Source organism: Myodes glareolus, chromosome 9 (genome assembly GCF_982192425.1).
Source record: "Myodes glareolus chromosome 9, mMyoGla1.1, whole genome shotgun sequence".
NCBI classification, from domain to species: domain Eukaryota; kingdom Metazoa; phylum Chordata; class Mammalia; order Rodentia; family Cricetidae; genus Myodes; species Myodes glareolus.
This window is the reverse complement of record NC_142034.1, coordinates 70,579,196-70,597,189: the sequence shown is the minus strand read 5'-3', so window position 1 is coordinate 70,597,189 and position 17,994 is coordinate 70,579,196. Positions and strand designations below refer to the sequence as shown.

The window sequence follows — 17,994 nt, the reverse complement described above, 5'->3', positions numbered from 1 at the left end:
TTAACTTTCACTGTAACTACTTACTTAGGTAGCAGGTAGGCACAGATTTTGGAGATACTAAACCTCAAACATCCAAAGAAAGCAGGCAGTGATTTTTGCAGGGATGCTCTCAGACTCTACCCTTGAAGGATCACAATCCCCTGAAGCAACATACCTGGGAGCCTCTGTAAGAAGGGAAGCTCAATCTCTGACCTCCAGGAGGCTGAGATGCTACACATGGACCCCAAGCTTCTCCTTATTGCTATTGCTATGCATCCTCCTGTAACCATTTCTTGTTCTTGGATCTGAACCTAATGGTTAGGTTCACCAAGAAGTTATCTCCTTCAGAGGCCTAACTGATCAATCCCTATCCCTGACATTCAGTGACCCTGTTGCCCAATGGTTATCACATAAGGCTCTTTCATTGTTCTGCATACTCAGTACTGCTGAGAGCCCAGGAAATGACAATTGGTGCCTAAGTCCCCAAAACACATCCACATGCACTGTTAAACAGCATGTCACATCTCCAGCTGAGAGACTGCAAGGGGTCGGACAGAGTCACCAAAGAATAAAGAACAAGGGGATAGGACTTAGGTTTCCATCATTCTCCACATGAAGGCTACATCCCATCATTAAACCCCACCAGAGCTCCTATCTCAGAATACTGTGGAAAATACTCCATAGAAAGTCACCCTGAATAGCCAGGCAGTGGTGGCATGCCTTTAATTTCAGCACTCGGGAGGCAGAGGCAGATCTTTGTGAGTTCAAGGCCAGCCTGGTCTAGAAGAGCTAGTTCCAGGACAGGCACCAAAGCTACAGAAGCCTTGACAAAAAAAAAAAAATCCAGAAGAAGGAAAAGGCAAGAGCTAATTCTAGGACAGGCTCCAAAGCTACAAAGAAACCTGCTCTCAACCCCTCTTCCAAAAGTCACACTGAATAGATCTTCAGACCCAAGGATCCTTAAGAAATAGCAATCCTCTGATCTACAAGAGCTAGTTCCAGGACAGGCTCTAAAGTCACAGTGAAAAACCCTGTCTTGATGTAACATGAGGGCTGGCTTGTTGGGGTTTCTGTCCCTCCCAGTACCCCAACAGCCGGCAAGCAACAAAGAAAATCACACACAAGACTCCATAAGGTTATAAACTGATTGGCTCATTAGGTCAGGCTTCTTGTTAACTCTTATAACTTATATTAACCCATTATTCTCATCTATGTTAGCCATAATGGCTCCGTACCTTTCTCTGCTGGGCAAGTTACATGCTGCCTCTTCGGTGGTCTGTATAGGAATGGCCGAGGAACCTCTCTGCTTCCCAGAATTCTCCTGTTCTCATTGCTCCACCCCTACTTCCTGTCTGGCTTTCCTGCCTATACTGCCTGCCTGGCCAATCAGCATTTTATTAAAATATGATTGACAGAATACAGACAATTCTCCCACACCATTTCCCTCTCTCTTTTTTTTTTTAAACAAAGAAAAATACCCATAGTCCATTTGTTGGGAATGTGGGCGTAGTATTTCAGGCTACTTCCTGCTGGTTGGGGGCGCTGATAGTCTTAAGGGGACCTAAAGAAAATTTAGAGTTATAGTCAAGTCCTGACTGAAGTATCCTGGGAGTCTTGATCATCTCAGGCAGCAGTCTTGAATCAGTTCTGGATGTAGAACTCTGTCATCTGGGCCATCTGTTCCTGTCGATTTCTCAGGTGGCCTCCCTTGGTCAAAGATGATTTTTCTTAACTCTGAATAAATCCATAGCCTCTCATTTTCTGTGGAAACAAAAGCAGAATCTCTTCTCCAAAGTAACATACCTTTTGACTTCAATTTTGAAGCCAAGGTATTTTCAAAATGTCTATCTTGGGTTAGTTCAGCAGCATTTATAAACAAAAGTCTTTCAGCAGCTGTTGCTCCTTCCTCAACATTCAAACAATTCAAAGAGAGCATAATTGCATACAGTATCAAGATTCTCTGTGTATTCTCCATCTTTATTTTAAACTCTATTTCTTTTATTTTTACTTTTACTTTTTGAGACAGGTTCTCTGTATATCTTTGTCCTGGAATAACACTGTAGACCAGGCTGTCCTTGAACTCACAGAGATCCACTGTCTCTGCCTCCCCAGTGCTAGGATTAAAGGTGTATGCTATCACACCTTGAACTCAGAGATGCTTCTGTCTCTGCCTCCCAGGCATTGGGATTAAAGGTGTGTACTACCACACCTTTAGGTCACAGAGGTCAATCCCTACCTCAGTCTCTTGAAGTCACAGAGGTCAATATGCCTCTACCTCCCAGGCATTGGGATTAAAGGTGTGTACCACCACTCATAACCACTCTCTTTTTACTTTAAGAACTTTAACTTTTATCCTGCATTTATTTGTAACATACTATAAACCATTTAGAGGTTTTCTTCCTCGTTGAATCTCTCTTTAAGTATATCTCTCCTTTTTTCTGACCACATGAGCCTAAAACCGTGGCTTTGACGGCTGGATCTAGGCCATTTCTTAGCTTTCCAGCTTCATGGTAGATGTACCACTGGAGCCTTTTACTGCCACAACTCTATGGCATTTCAAGGTCCGTGCCAGCAAGCAAGCTGAAGCATTCTGCTCACAGACCACACTCAGTCGGACTGCCTGCCTGAAAGAGTCAGAGATTTCCCTGGCAGGACAGTCCAGAAAGCCAGCATTTTAAAACGGCGCAGCTTTTCTCCTGCTACGGCTGAAAACCGAAAAGCATGCGTTCAGCTTTACATCAACACCGTTTAAGTGTTTCGTGGCAGGACCTCTTAATGAGCTGCAAGGTTTTGCAGCTAAAGCTGAGTCAGGAAGCCTCTCTTAGATGAGAGCCTTGCTTGCCTCTAGCAAGCAAAGTAGACCCGAGAAATTGCTGCTACCAACAAAACATGCTTTACTCTATTCTTTCCCAAGCTTTCTCAAGCTTTCTGTGGATTCAGTTATCCACGTCTGGGCGCCATATGTAACATGAGGGCTGGCTTGTTGGGGTTTCTGTCCCTCCCAGTACCCCAACAGCCGGCAAGCAACAAAGAAAATCACACACAAGACTCCATAAGGTTATAAACTGATTGGCTCATTAGGTCAGGCTTCTTGTTAACTCTTATAACTTATATTAACCCATTATTCTCATCTATGTTAGCCATAATGGCTCCGTACCTTTCTCTGCTGGGCAAGTTACATGCTGCCTCTTCGGTGGTCTGTATAGGAATGGCCGAGGAACCTCTCTGCTTCCCAGAATTCTCCTGTTCTCATTGCTCCACCCCTACTTCCTGTCTGGCTTTCCTGCCTATACTGCCTGCCTGGCCAATCAGCATTTTATTAAAATATGATTGACAGAATACAGACAATTCTCCCACACCATTTCCCTCTCTCTTTTTTTTTTTAAACAAAGAAAAATACCCATAGTCCATTTGTTGGGAATGTGGGCGTAGTATTTCAGGCTACTTCCTGCTGGTTGGGGGCGCTGATAGTCTTAAGGGGACCTAAAGAAAATTTAGAGTTATAGTCAAGTCCTGACTGAAGTATCCTGGGAGTCTTGATCATCTCAGGCAGCAGTCTTGAATCAGTTCTGGATGTAGAACTCTGTCATCTGGGCCATCTGTTCCTGTCGATTTCTCAGGTGGCCTCCCTTGGTCAAAGATGATTTTTCTTAACTCTGAATAAATCCATAGCCTCTCATTTTCTGTGGAAACAAAAGCAGAATCTCTTCTCCAAAGTAACATACCTTTTGACTTCAATTTTGAAGCCAAGGTATTTTCAAAATGTCTATCTTGGGTTAGTTCAGCAGCATTTATAAACAAAAGTCTTTCAGCAGCTGTTGCTCCTTCCTCAACATTCAAACAATTCAAAGAGAGCATAATTGCATACAGTATCAAGATTCTCTGTGTATTCTCCATCTTTATTTTAAACTCTATTTCTTTTATTTTTACTTTTACTTTTTGAGACAGGTTCTCTGTATATCTTTGTCCTGGAATAACACTGTAGACCAGGCTGTCCTTGAACTCACAGAGATCCACTGTCTCTGCCTCCCCAGTGCTAGGATTAAAGGTGTATGCTATCACACCTTGAACTCAGAGATGCTTCTGTCTCTGCCTCCCAGGCATTGGGATTAAAGGTGTGTACTACCACACCTTTAGGTCACAGAGGTCAATCCCTACCTCAGTCTCTTGAAGTCACAGAGGTCAATATGCCTCTACCTCCCAGGCATTGGGATTAAAGGTGTGTACCACCACTCATAACCACTCTCTTTTTACTTTAAGAACTTTAACTTTTATCCTGCATTTATTTGTAACATACTATAAACCATTTAGAGGTTTTCTTCCTCGTTGAATCTCTCTTTAAGTATATCTCTCCTTTTTTCTGACCACATGAGCCTAAAACCGTGGCTTTGACGGCTGGATCTAGGCCATTTCTTAGCTTTCCAGCTTCATGGTAGATGTACCACTGGAGCCTTTTACTGCCACAACTCTATGGCATTTCAAGGTCCGTGCCAGCAAGCAAGCTGAAGCATTCTGCTCACAGACCACACTCAGTCGGACTGCCTGCCTGAAAGAGTCAGAGATTTCCCTGGCAGGACAGTCCAGAAAGCCAGCATTTTAAAACGGCGCAGCTTTTCTCCTGCTACGGCTGAAAACCGAAAAGCATGCGTTCAGCTTTACATCAACACCGTTTAAGTGTTTCGTGGCAGGACCTCTTAATGAGCTGCAAGGTTTTGCAGCTAAAGCTGAGTCAGGAAGCCTCTCTTAGATGAGAGCCTTGCTTGCCTCTAGCAAGCAAAGTAGACCCGAGAAATTGCTGCTACCAACAAAACATGCTTTACTCTATTCTTTCCCAAGCTTTCTCAAGCTTTCTGTGGATTCAGTTATCCACGTCTGGGCGCCATATGTAACATGAGGGCTGGCTTGTTGGGGTTTCTGTCCCTCCCAGTACCCCAACAGCCGGCAAGCAACAAAGAAAATCACACACAAGACTCCATAAGGTTATAAACTGATTGGCTCATTAGGTCAGGCTTCTTGTTAACTCTTATAACTTATATTAACCCATTATTCTCATCTATGTTAGCCATAATGGCTCCGTACCTTTCTCTGCTGGGCAAGTTACATGCTGCCTCTTCGGTGGTCTGTACAGGAATGGCCGAGGAACCTCTCTGCTTCCCAGAATTCTCCTGTTCTCATTGCTCCACCCCTACTTCCTGTCTGGCTTTCCTGCCTATACTGCCTGCCTGGCCAATCAGCATTTTATTAAAATATGATTGACAGAATACAGACAATTCTCCCACACCATCTTGAAAAAACAAAATCAAAAAATCAAAAAAAACCCAAACAAACAAACAAACAAACCCAGTTTCTCATGGGGCATCTTCCCTCTTTCATGGGGAATCCTCATGGGGCATCCCTCATGGAGCATCTCTCATGGGGCATCTCTCATGAGGCGTTACTTATGGGGCAGGATAAGACTTCATTTGGGGTGAGGATGGGTGAAGGAGGGAGAGTAACTAGAGAAAAGGAAGAGAGTTTGGGACACATGCTTCCTTAACTTAGAAAAGTCCTGCCGAGCATCCCTTTCTGAACACAGAAGCTGAGACGCAGGCACTTCCCTGGACCAAGTCCTGGGCTCCTCTGGATCACATCACTAGAGAAAGTCGCACCACTCAGAGCCTTAGGGCTTCTCCTAGAAGCAGGACCTTCTGGACTTCATCTTCAATGTGGCTCTAAGGACGGATGGCCAGCCTGACACTTGTGCTCTGAGGGACATACCGTGGCTAGAAGTCATTTCATAAATCTGTGTTCCTGAGCATCCTGACTGGAGGATACCCATCACCAGTGAGCCTGTGCCTTGGACGAAAGACTACAAGAGCCACCCCTGGTATCACCAGACCCTCACAGGGGCCTGCCACCTACCTCGGTCACGATGGTGGACAGGAAGATGTCCTTGCTGTACTCCCAGCCATCCAGGCAACTCTCTTGCTCCAGCTGCTCCAGGTCCACGTCCTGTCCAGGCTCCAGTCCTAGCGCGGAGAAGTTGGCGATAGTAGCTAGTCGGTAGCGGCGACATTTCTGGGGCACCTGTCGTCCGTCCTTCGTCTCCAACGGGATACTGTGGTTGCGCCACGCGCTGCTCAGGTTCACGGTGTCTGGTACGCGGCAACGGTGCTCCGGGGTCGCTGTCAGGAACACGGATGACAAACCAGTGAAGCCATTGGGGATAAAGCTGGCGCTGAGGAGGAAGAAGATGAGGCGCTGGAAGGGGCCCCACTCGCCCAGGAAGGCGGTTAGGTCATCGTAGGCTGACATACAGTCCTTAGTCGCTCACGGAGTCTGGCGGAGACCCTGAAGACAGCTGGGCGCAGGGGGCGGGGCACAGTGTACAGTGCGCATGCGTGCGGAGCACCCGCCGCGCACCCGCGGCCCGAGGGCGGCTTTTGCTGACCTTTACGAAGGGACAGGCTCGTGAGTTCCTCCCGCCGCCTCAGACCCGCCAGCGCCAACCAAACTTAGGCATGAGGCCATGACGGGCTCTGGGTCTGGGCCTAGGCCACAGGGCCCGCCTCTCGGGTCAGCTCTGAGGCGCGGCGTGGTGGGGAGGGCTGGAGGCTGGGTGACCCGCGGTGGGCGCCGGACCCGGTCCAGGTCTCCGAGCTGGCTGGGCAGTGCAGAAGCGGGTTGGAGCCTGGCTCCAGAATTGGGCGGGTGGTGAAGAGGAGCCCTGAGCTGAGGTCTCCTGGAGCGTGGGCGCGGGCCGCTGGGGGACGGGGCTTCTGTAGCTCCCCGCCTCCGCTGGGAAAGGGGGCGGGCCTTCTGAGGCCACACCCCCGAGTAGGGCCCCTTTAGGGACTTGGGGACCAGGCCGGGTGTTCAGGGCGGGAAGGCTTAGATATTAAGTATTAAATAGCCTACCCTCTTAACTTTTCGTTGTGTCCCGCCGAGAGTGCTCCTTCAGAGGACTTGAATTCGATTCCCAGCACACAATGGTGGCTTACAACCTTCAGTAACTTCAGTTTCAGGGGAACGAAAGCCCTTTTCTCCCCTACTGGACACCAGGCACACACGTGGTACACAGAGACACATGCGAGCAAAATGCTCATTCACATAAAATAAAATAATATTCATTAAAATGATTGAGACAGATTTTGAGACCGTGGTCATGAGGCTGCGAACAATGAACTTTAGTTTTCATGTTCCTTTCTGTGCTTTATGTTCTTAAGAAATCATTCTTTCATCAAATTGATTTAAGCAAATGTAAAAATTTAGCTTCAAGATTAAGGGTCTTAGTCTAGGGTTAAACCCTCTGATTAGTTATTTTTACAGTTAACTCAGGAGCTGACTGGTAAAAATATCAAAGAAAAAACCTGCTAGGCTTGGTGGCAGGGCCCTTTAATCCTAGCACTAGGAACACAGGGAGGAGTATCTCTGTGGATTTGAGTCCAGCCAGGGATACACAATGAAACACAGCCTCAAAACAAATAACCTCACAATGAAAGCCATTATTTGTGCAAATGATATTTCCTGAAATTAGAAAAAGATAGAGTATAAAAATAGCAATTGTGTGGTTCTAAAGTAATATTTTTTATTTATATTTATGAAGTGGAGCCTGATATATTGACCTGATTTTTTTCTACCACTTTGACCCCAAATGACCACCTCTCTCATTCCCCCAAGTAGCAGGGACAACAGGTGTGCACAACAGGTGTACATTATAATTAAAATTGTTTTGGTAGCTCTTGTATTAGTTACATTTCCTATTGCTGAGACAAAATGCTGGAGAAAACTAATCGAAGGAAGGCTCATGGTTGGGGGTGGAGTCAGTCACTCTGGGGAGGCATGGTGGCAGGAGTATGAGGCTGCTTGTCACTTGTCCTCAGTCAGGAAGCCAGGAGTGACAAATCCTGGTGCTCAGCTTGTCTTCTCCTTTTTTATTTAGTCCCGGACCATGGAACGGATGCTGCCCACTGTTAGGGTTTGTCTTTCCGGCTCAGCTAACCCAGTCTAGAAACGTCCTCACAGGTATGCCTAGAGGTGTCTCTCTTAGATGATTCTAGATGCCGTGAAATTGGCAACATTAACCATCACAATTAAAATTAACCGTATTAATACAATTTCAAGATTTAATAAATGAAAAATATACCTGGTTAAACTCAAATTTTAAATAAAGAAGAAGCAATTTTAATTATCATTATGTCCCCTGAAGGGAGGGATGTGTGAAACTGGGTTGTCAGCAGGTGTCCTGGGCTCTACCTGGCAATGCTGCATATTCAAAGCTTTTAGAGCTGGGGTGGGGCTGTAGCGTGAATTCTAATTGGTCTTAATTAAAATCTGGAGTCAGATATGGGGCAAATACTGCAAGATCAGAGAAATAAAGGAGCCAGCCACTAAAGGGACTTCTTACCTCTACTGAATTCTCAGACAGAAGGGGTTGAGCTCCTGTCTCCTACTGCCTTTTATTCCCCTCTCCACCCAGCCATATCACTTTGTTTCCATCTCCTTAGTGCTGGGATGAAAGGCGTGTGCCTCCCAAGTACTGGGATCAAAGGCATGAGATTTCAAGTGCTGGAATCAAAGATGTGTGCCTCCACTCCCTGGTTAACTAGTGGCCAGCTCTGCCCTCTGATCTTCAGGCAAGGTTTATCTGTTAGAGCACACAAAAAATATCACCACATGTGGCTCAGTGGGAGAGTGCTTGCCTCGCATGTGCCAGGCCCTGCGTCTGATCCCACCACTGTAAGAAAAACTTTTCTTTAAAATGTATGAAACAACTTGTAATAATATATTTAACCCCATGTATCTGAAATGTTATCATTTCATCATAAAATTGGCATAGAAAGTATTGAAATGCGTTTGATTCTTATCAAAAATCGTTAATCCCTATTTCTCATACTTAGTCTTAAGACTTCAGTGTGTATTTTACAGGACATTTCAATTAAATCTAGTGACACGCACATTTAAATACTTAGCAGCTACTTCTAGTTAATGGCTGCCTAACTGGATAGTATAATTTTAAGGCCTTTAAAATTTTGGGTGCTGCTAATAGTTTGAACATTACAAGATGTTCCTATTTTATGAAAATTTATTTCAATGTTTTTTGTTCTTTTCTCCTGTGGGTTTTTTTTGGGGGGGTGTGGATTTTTTTGGTTTTGGAGATTTAACCCAGGGCCTGTGCAGGCTAGTTTTTTTTTAATAGTCATGGTTATATTTTATAAAGGCTATACATTCAGCCTTCCTAGGTTTTGACATCACATCCTCATGCTCCATCATTGCTTTGCTAACTGAGCCATGTCCTCAGATCTGGAACGACTTCTTTGCCTGCATTGGTGTTATGATCAGGTGATATGTATAAAGACAGTGTTCAGCAGAGTCTGCAGATCAATGGATGAACTGTACATCTATTTGATATGACTCTGACTCTTTAGCACAGGGTGGCAACTACCCATCAAAGGCTCAAGACTTACTGTCCAAAGGAGCATTTGGCTGCAGAAACTAGTCTCATTTTGAGCATGCTGGATCATCTCTACCCTTATACATACAGACACACACACACAGTTATCATCAAGTAGTTGTGATAATACGATCAATTTTATTTGGATAGCATTTTGGAAATGTGTGTTAATCTTCATATTTTGCCAGTCCTTGACTAACACCTTTTCAAGAGAAATCTTACAAACCTGTGCCTCTGACTAGTTAGTGGTCAAGACACTTTAGAAATGTTTGTTCTTAAAAACAAGAAGGTTATCTGGAAGAGTGGGCCAGAGTTTAGAGGACAACATGCCTTTCTCCACAGCAAGTCCAGTCTAATGCCCTTGTTCCTGTTAGCCCCTTCCAGCAGTAAAGGCTTGGATTTGGTTTGTTTTGTTGAGACAGGGTTGCTTGTGGTCCAGGCTGGTCTGGCACTCCTGACCTTGAATTCCCGATCCTCCTGCCCCCACCCCGCAGCGCTGGGATTACAGGTGTGCTCCATCACCCCAGGCCATCTCACACATCTGTGTTTCAGGTTGCCGAGTGCAGAGGAACCCTTATTAGAACGCAGTGATTAGAACCTTGGGGTTTTCTTCTCTGTCCGCAGAGGTTGCTGGTTTTTTCCCACATCTGAACCTGGAAAGAAAACAATGGCTGAAGAAAATTAAACAGTTAGGACTCTTCTCCTTAAAACAATAGACTGACATCGGAAAACACTTCCCCATTCGACCAGTGAAAAACCTGTGAATTCTAACTAAAGAACCTAACAGGTGCAGACCTCATGACTTAGGATTTGAGCTACTTTCTTGATTAAACACAAAGCCTAGAATCTAAGCTCTTCAGTTTCCATGAAGAAAGGGTTGAGGGGTAGCAGGAAGTTCATGGCAGTACTTAAGAATTATCATGAAGAATTATAATGATTAGATGAATTACCAAATGTGGGTACCTGTTCAAATTTGTGACAGACCAGTATCTACACATATGGACTTAGCTTTATTATGGCCTGCCATGGCTAACACTTGATCTCACAGAGCCCCCAGGCAACCATGTGAAATATTCCTATGTAATAAGTGGGAAGACCGACGGTTGAGAAAACAAATACTTTCCCCATTAATTAATTTACGCCATAAGTTGGGAATTCGGAGCCAGGCCGATGCAGCTCAGAGTCTCAGTCTTTCCATCTAGCACTGAGCTTTACGCCTGTTTGGCCTTTGCCTCTGGGTCCTGGCACAGAGCTCCCGAATCTCCTGTGGTTTCCTGAGGTCTATGAGGGGCGCTTGGCTAGCCCAGCATGGGGACCAGCTGCCAGAAGGAAGAAGCCTTCATCTAAGAGCACAGACCTTCGTGGCTTTGCTCTCTCAGGCTCTGCAGAGAAGGGCAGGGTGGGGATTGAGTGATCAAGCCCACAGGATGGAGAATCTGCATCCAGTGGGGTTTGGGGAGCTTCTGAACCACGGGCTGCCTCTGCTGTCAGTAGAGCAGTAGCCCCACACTCAGGGTTTCCAGCACCCACCTGCCTGTATTCTTCCTCAGACAGTGCTGAAGGCTGGCGAGGGAAGTGTTTCCCTAAGCTGTGAGGCTTCCTAACAAATGGCTGAACACAAAGATAGGAGCTGTGGGACCCCAGACTTTTGTAGCCAAGTCAAACATTAGTGAGAATGACTTGCACCTGGCACCCACAGTTTGAGAAAGGAGTGGGATTGGGCCCTCACACCTAGGGAGTCTGATGCTAGGTGTGGTGTCAGAATTGAGCCAGATTGTGGGAACACCCAGATTGGTGTTCGTGTGTTCGTGTGTGTGTGTGAACAAATATGTATGTAGGTGCATGTTAGGTTTTTGAGGCATTATCTCTCTGAACCTGGAGCTCACTGATTTGACTAGATTGATTGGCCAGCAAGCCCCAGGGTCAGCGCTGCCTCTGCTTTTCTGGGTACTGGGATTACAGAAGCCGTGCCTGGTTTTTACAAGGATGCTAACGAATTGTAAGCCAAATAAACTCTTTCTGTGTAAGCTGTTCTTGGCTATAACATTTTACCACCACAACAGAGTGGTATCTACTACAGGGGATAACTGGGGGAAATCAGATCTCTTCATCTACTCTGGGATCAAGGAACGGAGCTCAGGTGCTCAGTCTTGGTGGTCAACACCCTCACCCCTCTGTGCCATCTCACGGGCTCCTCTATTTCTTTACATGTATGACGAGTAGATTGATTTTCATGTGTGCTGCACAGTTAAACTTTACCTTCTCTAAGCAGCCAGTTCCTGTCCTTTGCTGGCAACACCTCTTCCCCACGACTGCAGAACTTGGGACATCACCCTCTGTCTGCATTTGTGCTTTATATATTTCCCCCCTGCTTATCAGTTTTGATTTTTGTTACTGTTTTTTGTTGGTTGTTTGGTTTGGGGCCAGGGTCTCAGTGTGTAAGATGACCTTTAACTCTTGATTTTGTCTCCCCCCCTCTTTGCTCAGTTCACATTTACACAAATTGTTTTGTTCTTGTAGATTCATGATTTTGTATTTTCAGTTCTAAATATTTTTCTAGAATTTGCTTGATGTATTTTTCTTTATTAAAAAATCTGATTATTTTTACATATGCATGTGTGCATGTATATATGGATGAATAGATTCTGAGGGGGTTCATCATTTGGTCCAGGCTGGTCTTGAACTCCTGTATTCATATGACCCTCCTACCTTCCCTTCCCTTGAAGCTTGGACTACAGGTGTGTGTCCTGTTCTTACCAAAGGATTTTAAGTTGATACGTGGTTGGTTAGTTTGTTTTAAACCATATTCTGAATTCTTTTATTTTCTTTTTTCCCAAACTATTGTGGTATCTTTATTGACTTTTTTTCTGAATGCAATGACTGTATTTTTATCTCTTAAGGAAAATAAACATCTTTTAGAAACAGCTCGATACAGACAATCTTCAGTGTGAAGCAATATACTAATATACTAAGAAGAACACTGGTTGTCTTAACGTTTACAGTCTTCATACATATTATATATGTATATGTATACCTATATATACACTATATAACGAGCCCAGATCTTTTATTTTCTTGGGCTTCGTTCTCTCCTGCTCCACTGGTCTCTATCCCTCCACTGTTGCTATGCCAATATTCCTCAGTGCCCCTCCGCTTGTCTCCACTCAGAGCTCTTCTTTTTCAGGCCATGTTCCATATTCTCCCACGTTTATTCTTCCAATCCTTTTGCTACTTACCCTCTCACTTTCTGCATCTGGTCTAAGCTCTCTGGTAGAGCCACTCCAAAACTTTCAGGGAAAAAAAGCGTGATGATTCCAATCAGGACGGTCAGACTGCCCATGAGAATGTAGGGCAGGAGTCTGTTATAGGCCCCTGTAAAGCAGCAGACACAGAGTATCAGTTAGATACGCACGTGCTCCTGGGAGTCATTTTGTTAAGGTGCAGACAGGCTGTGAGAGCAGATTTAGGCTAAACTTTTTCAGAAGAAGGAAAGTCAGCAAAATACCACAATGGGATGCCACAGCCTGCTCCTACAATTCTTTAACCCTGGTTGTACATTAGCATACTGCTAGGCTCTAAGCTAACTGTGCATGTCCAACTGTGCATGACAGATGTTCCTTGGATAAAAGTCTTCACTGTCAAAGCTTCCATAGGTGTGGTAACTTGAGATGGGTGGTGAGAGGACTTAGCAATGTAGCTGAGGATGACTTTGAACATCTGATTCTCTTGCCCTCACCTCTGTGACTTTATCCATGGATAAACAGTGGTGGTGGGGGGTCAAACCCAGGGCTTTGTGCTTGCTTAGTAGGCAAGGATTGTACTGACTGAGCCTCATGCCAGCCCTGCTCGACTTCTCTTTATGGAGCTACTGGACAGGAGGACAAGAGACCCTCATCCTGCTGCCCCTCTTACACAGGGAGAACAGAAAAACAATAGTTATGCATGTAGTATTTTTTTTTTTTGGCTGATAAGGTAAACAGTTCTCTTGAGTCTTCTGTCTTCTCTGTGGCCTTGTATGGCTAACAGAAATAGCATCTTATATTAAAGGATCTTTTTTGGGCTCAGCTTCTTGTGAACCAGTGGCCCAGCACTGGATCATCTAAGTGTAGTTGAGAAGTATAGTGAGAATTGACACCACCCTATAGAGTATGCTGTCACAGTATTGCTCAGCAACTGTGCTCAGGGCAACTGTGCAGGATGTGTTAAATTTAGGAATATGTGTTTCTTTCTCTGTATGGATTTAGAGTGTACCTTTCCTGAGAATTCATGTCTGGGGTGTGTGTGTTTGTTTGATCTGGTATATAACCAACATATCAGGAAGAAAAATAAGGAAGTCTGTTTATGCCAGGCAATTCCTAATGAAGATTAGGCTCAAAACACTGAACAACATCCCACTGAATCTCCTTTTAATATTATTTAAGACTGCTATATTTGCTTATACAGAAACTAAAAATTTCTGTCTTGGACAGGGCAGTGGTGGCGCATGCCTTTAATCCCAGCACTCAGGAAGCTGAGGCAGGCCTGGTCTGCAGAGAGAGTCCTAGGACAGACTCCAAAGCTGTTTAGAGAAACCCTTTCTTTTTTTTTAAATATTTATTTATTATGTATACAATATTCTGTCTGTGTGTATGACTGCAGGCCAGAAGAGGGCATTAGACCCCATTACAGATGGTTGTGAGCCACCATGTAGTTGCTGGGAATTGAACTCAACACCTTTGGAAGAGCAGGCAATGCTCTTAACCTCTGAGCCTTCTCTCCAGCCCCGAGAAACCCTTTCTTGAAGACAAACAACCCAAAATAAAAATATAAGTAAACTCTAAATGATTACCTAGGAAAATATTTATAAAATATGTATAAAATGTATACAGAAGATGGACTTCTTTGTACTGTAAAGAACTCATGCATACCACAGAGAAAATTTGAGTCTAGCCACCGAACCACTGGGGAGGACTCAACAGCTTCCTCTGTGTGCTATTCATCCTGACACTCTGTGTCTGTCTGCCCCGCTCTCACAACCCTTCTGATGATGGTTCCACCAAGAACAAGGAACCCTAACTCCTGTCCACTAGCTAGAATCTCTGCGTTTTCCACCCCTTTGCCTGCTTCCTGCTCACACTGATGGGGTTATCCATGTAAGAATTCAGGCCTGGATGATGGTTCCGTGGTAAAGACCACTTGTTGCTCTTGCAGAGGGTCCAAGTTCCATTCGCAGCACCCATATGGTGGCTCATACCTTCCGCAACACCAATTCCAGGAGATCAGACACTCTCTACTGACCTCCCTGGACACCAGGGACAAGGGTGCTACACTTACATCATATACATAAAATACAAAATTTGTTAAATTGAGAGAGAGGGAGAGGGGGAGGGGAGAGAAAGAGAGAAGGAGAAGGAGAGGGAGGGAAGGAGGGAAGGAGAGAGAGAAAGAGAGAGAGAGAGAGAGAGAGAGAGAGAGAGAGAGAGAGAGGGGATAAAGGGAACCTAACAGAGTTATAGCAGGAGGATTCCTTACTACTACATCCAAGGAGTCACTGGGAATCATCATGAAAAGAAACTGGCGAGGGCTTTAAGATGAAATGTTCCTGCAGCCGGGCTGTGAAACTAAGCAGTCAGAGTATGTGACCAGCACAGGACACCCACCAACCCCTGCTGTGGGGGGGTTGGCCAAAGAAGGCCCTTGGTCATACACACGATGCAAATTACATAAAAAATTAAAATGAACCATGAATTTAAAGACAGAACAAGAGGAATCTCACCCAGGTAAACAAAATAGGGAGCGATGATGCTGCCCACCCGAGAGGCCATGGAGGCGGTGCCCACGGCCATGTTCCTGACCAGGGTTGGGTAGAGCTCTGCAGTGAAGACGTACAGCATGGAGAAGGCAGAGGTGACCCCAAATTTCCCCAGCATCACCAGGGCGATGGACACGGAGCTATAGTCTGGAAAAGAACTTCATTTCAGACAGGTGCTTCTAGAACTGATACTGAACTCAGTTACCTTATGGTCTCCTTTTGCTGCGGTGTGGTGGTTCCCTCATAAAGTACTGCTGGACAAGACTCTGTCCTCAAACATCCCCATCAGCACATGGTTGACAATGGAAGGCAAGGGGTGGGCTTGGATTTGGAGCTACTCTTATTCTGGATTATTAATGTATACTGAGGCCCCTGTCCACTTGTGGGTTTTTGTGTGTGTGTGTGTGTGTGTGTGTGTGTGTGTGTGTTACAGCAGTTTCACTGTGAGTTGTTAGATGTTAATATAGTTAGGTTTAATCTCTAAAGAGAGGAGCCAGTCTTTCCTTTCCTAATTTTTATTATTACGGAATCTAGTTCTAGTTGGGCTCAGTGGTGCATGCTTTCAAAGAAATTCTTCTTTCTTTTTGTTCATGTGGTGTACAAATGTATATGCTGTTTGCATGATTTTCTATGTGTGTCATCATGCAAGGCTATAATTACAGGTGAACCGTCATGCCTGCCCAGCAATTTGTGTTCTGGGATCTGAACTCTGGTCCTTATGTACTTTAACCACTGAGCTATCCTTCCAACTCCCAGTGCATGCTAGTAATCCCAGCTACTAATACTTCACTGGCTAAAGCAGGAGGATCATAAATTCAAAGTTAGCTTAGGCTATGTAATGAGTTCAAGGCCAGGTTGGGTCACTTAGCAAGACCTTGCCTCTATATAAAAATAAGCAAAGGGCTGGGGATATAGTCAGCTAGTGTAAGACCCTGGGTTTCGACCTTAGTACTGCAGGGGTTAAAAAGTTAACAGCAAAAAGAAACAGTTTTCTTTACATATTACAATATATCAATAATTTATCAGTTTGTCTTTTAACAAAAGGAGAAAGCTAGACACATTAGGGAAAGGAAATACATCTCCTTTTGTATTATCTTTGACTTTGGAGTTTTTGTTTAGTGTTACTGCACCACCCCCACATTTATTAGTTATTTATGTCTGTGGGCAAGTGTGTGTCAGGGCATGGGTGTGGGGAGAGGAAGAGATGCTGGAGTCAGTCCTCTCCTTCCCCCATGGGGTTCCAAAGATGCGAGTCGGGTCCTTAGCGTGGGGTGGAAGGCACCTTTACCCACTGGACCATTCTGCATGCACTGATCTGTTTGTGTTTTTGAATCCTGCTGATTCTGTTTGTGTTTTTGACAGTGTCTCATGCAGCCTGAGCTAGTCTCAAATTAACTACGCAACTGAGACTGCCCTTGAACTGGTCCTCCTGCCTTTATTTCCCAAGTGCCGAGATGACAGGGATGGGCCACCATACCCTGCTGGCACCATTGTTGGGAACATAGGAAATGTCACAGTCAGCTGTCACCTGCCTATCTGATGAACGTTTGGTGATGTCAGAGCTGTGTTATGGGGGAGTGGTGACTCATGAGAATCTGGTCACCAGTACTGATACTCTAGGTCATTAATGTATCCAGGTTTTCTGGGATGCTGTTAGCCTGGGCTAACTTCTTACCTTTAGGCACCACTTGGATCAAGAGAAGCACACCTCCTCCCCAGAACAGCACTCCAGCTATGATGTATCTCCGAGGCAGGGTTCGTAGCAGCAGCCAGGCTGTGAAATAGGCTGGAACTTCAATCAGGCCAGAGAGGAAGCAGTTCAGGTAGACATCTCCATGTAAATTAGGAACATTGAGAGACAGAGCAAAGTAACCCACTGAGGTTAGCATCCTGAAAGACAGACGAATGATACAATCACAAAAGAAGTGGCCCATGGCTCTCTAAACTTTTATGATGGTCATGAATTGGTCTAGGTCCCGTGTCCTCCAAGTAGGTGTTAGCCATGTGGGACTATTTGAATGGAAATACATTAAAGTGAGATTATTTGTTCAGTTTCTCAGTTGAAATGACACTTCACATGCTTAGTGGCTACATGAGCTGGTGGCTACCATGATGGACAACACAGACTATAAATATTCCTGTCTCTGCAGAAAGTGCTGTAGAACAGTGCTGCTCTGCATAGACCACTAGCCAACAGTGCAGATGCCCCTGTGAGGACATCTGACCATGACGGGAGAGCACACATCTCTAAAAAAACTTTCATAATATGCTGGGTCTCTATTAGACCAGGTGGGGACACAGGACTAATCCAAAACAACATGAAAAAGTTAACTTTACTGCCGCAGAGAACCAGTGACTCTCACGCGTGGTGCTCCTGGTGCCATTAGGTGGGGTATGCTGCACGAGTGATGTGTACACACAGCTAAGAATGAAGAGAGCTCACAGCGGCTGTGACCCAGGGTATTTCTCACTGTTGTTTTTCTAATTGCAAAACAGCATTGCTCTAAAGTAGAGAGCCTGCCAATTCTGGTACTCAGCTGTGTGTATGCATATGTCTGTCTGTGTGTGTGTGCATATGTCCTGCCGTTTCTGTTTGTGTTTTTTGACAGTGTCTCATGCAGCCTGAGCTAGCCTCAAATTAGCTATGCAACAGAGATGCATGTATGTGTGTGCATGTGTGTCTGTATGTGGTGCGGGAGAATTCTACATCCTGTCAATTATGTTTTAAATAAACACTGATTGGCCAGTAGCCAGGCAGGAAGTACAGGCGGGTCAAGGAGAACAGGAGAAT

At 45.0% G+C, this 17,994-nt stretch overlaps 2 protein-coding genes across 7 annotated transcripts in view; both read right to left on the bottom strand.

Moving 5' to 3' along the window:
* LOC125402757 (solute carrier family 22 member 21) overlaps positions 1 to 6,734 on the bottom strand; it is a 36,074-nt gene extending 29,340 nt beyond the window's left edge. The window contains exon 1 of one of the 2 annotated variants that reach the window (XM_087910631.1): positions 5,881 to 6,734. In XM_087910631.1, coding sequence (XP_087766757.1) covers positions 5,881 to 6,273 — 393 coding nt within the window. In that variant the 5' untranslated portion in view covers positions 6,274 to 6,734. The remainder of the gene's footprint in view (positions 1 to 5,880) is intronic. The other variant, XM_087910632.1, reaches the window with a different exon arrangement.
* A 2,796-nt stretch (positions 6,735 to 9,530) lies between these two features.
* Positions 9,531 to 17,994, bottom strand: part of Slc22a4 (solute carrier family 22 member 4) — a 64,256-nt gene continuing 55,792 nt past the window's right edge. For all 5 annotated transcript variants that reach the window (XM_087910626.1, XM_087910627.1, XM_087910629.1 and 2 more), the window contains 4 exons: positions 16,879 to 17,093; positions 15,168 to 15,350; positions 12,649 to 12,784; positions 9,531 to 10,065 (listed from right to left, as the gene is read on the bottom strand). In XM_087910626.1, the coding sequence (XP_087766752.1) occupies positions 9,990 to 10,065; positions 12,649 to 12,784; positions 15,168 to 15,350; positions 16,879 to 17,093 (610 nt within the window). In that variant the 3' untranslated portion in view covers positions 9,531 to 9,989. The remainder of the gene's footprint in view (positions 10,066 to 12,648; positions 12,785 to 15,167; positions 15,351 to 16,878; positions 17,094 to 17,994) is intronic.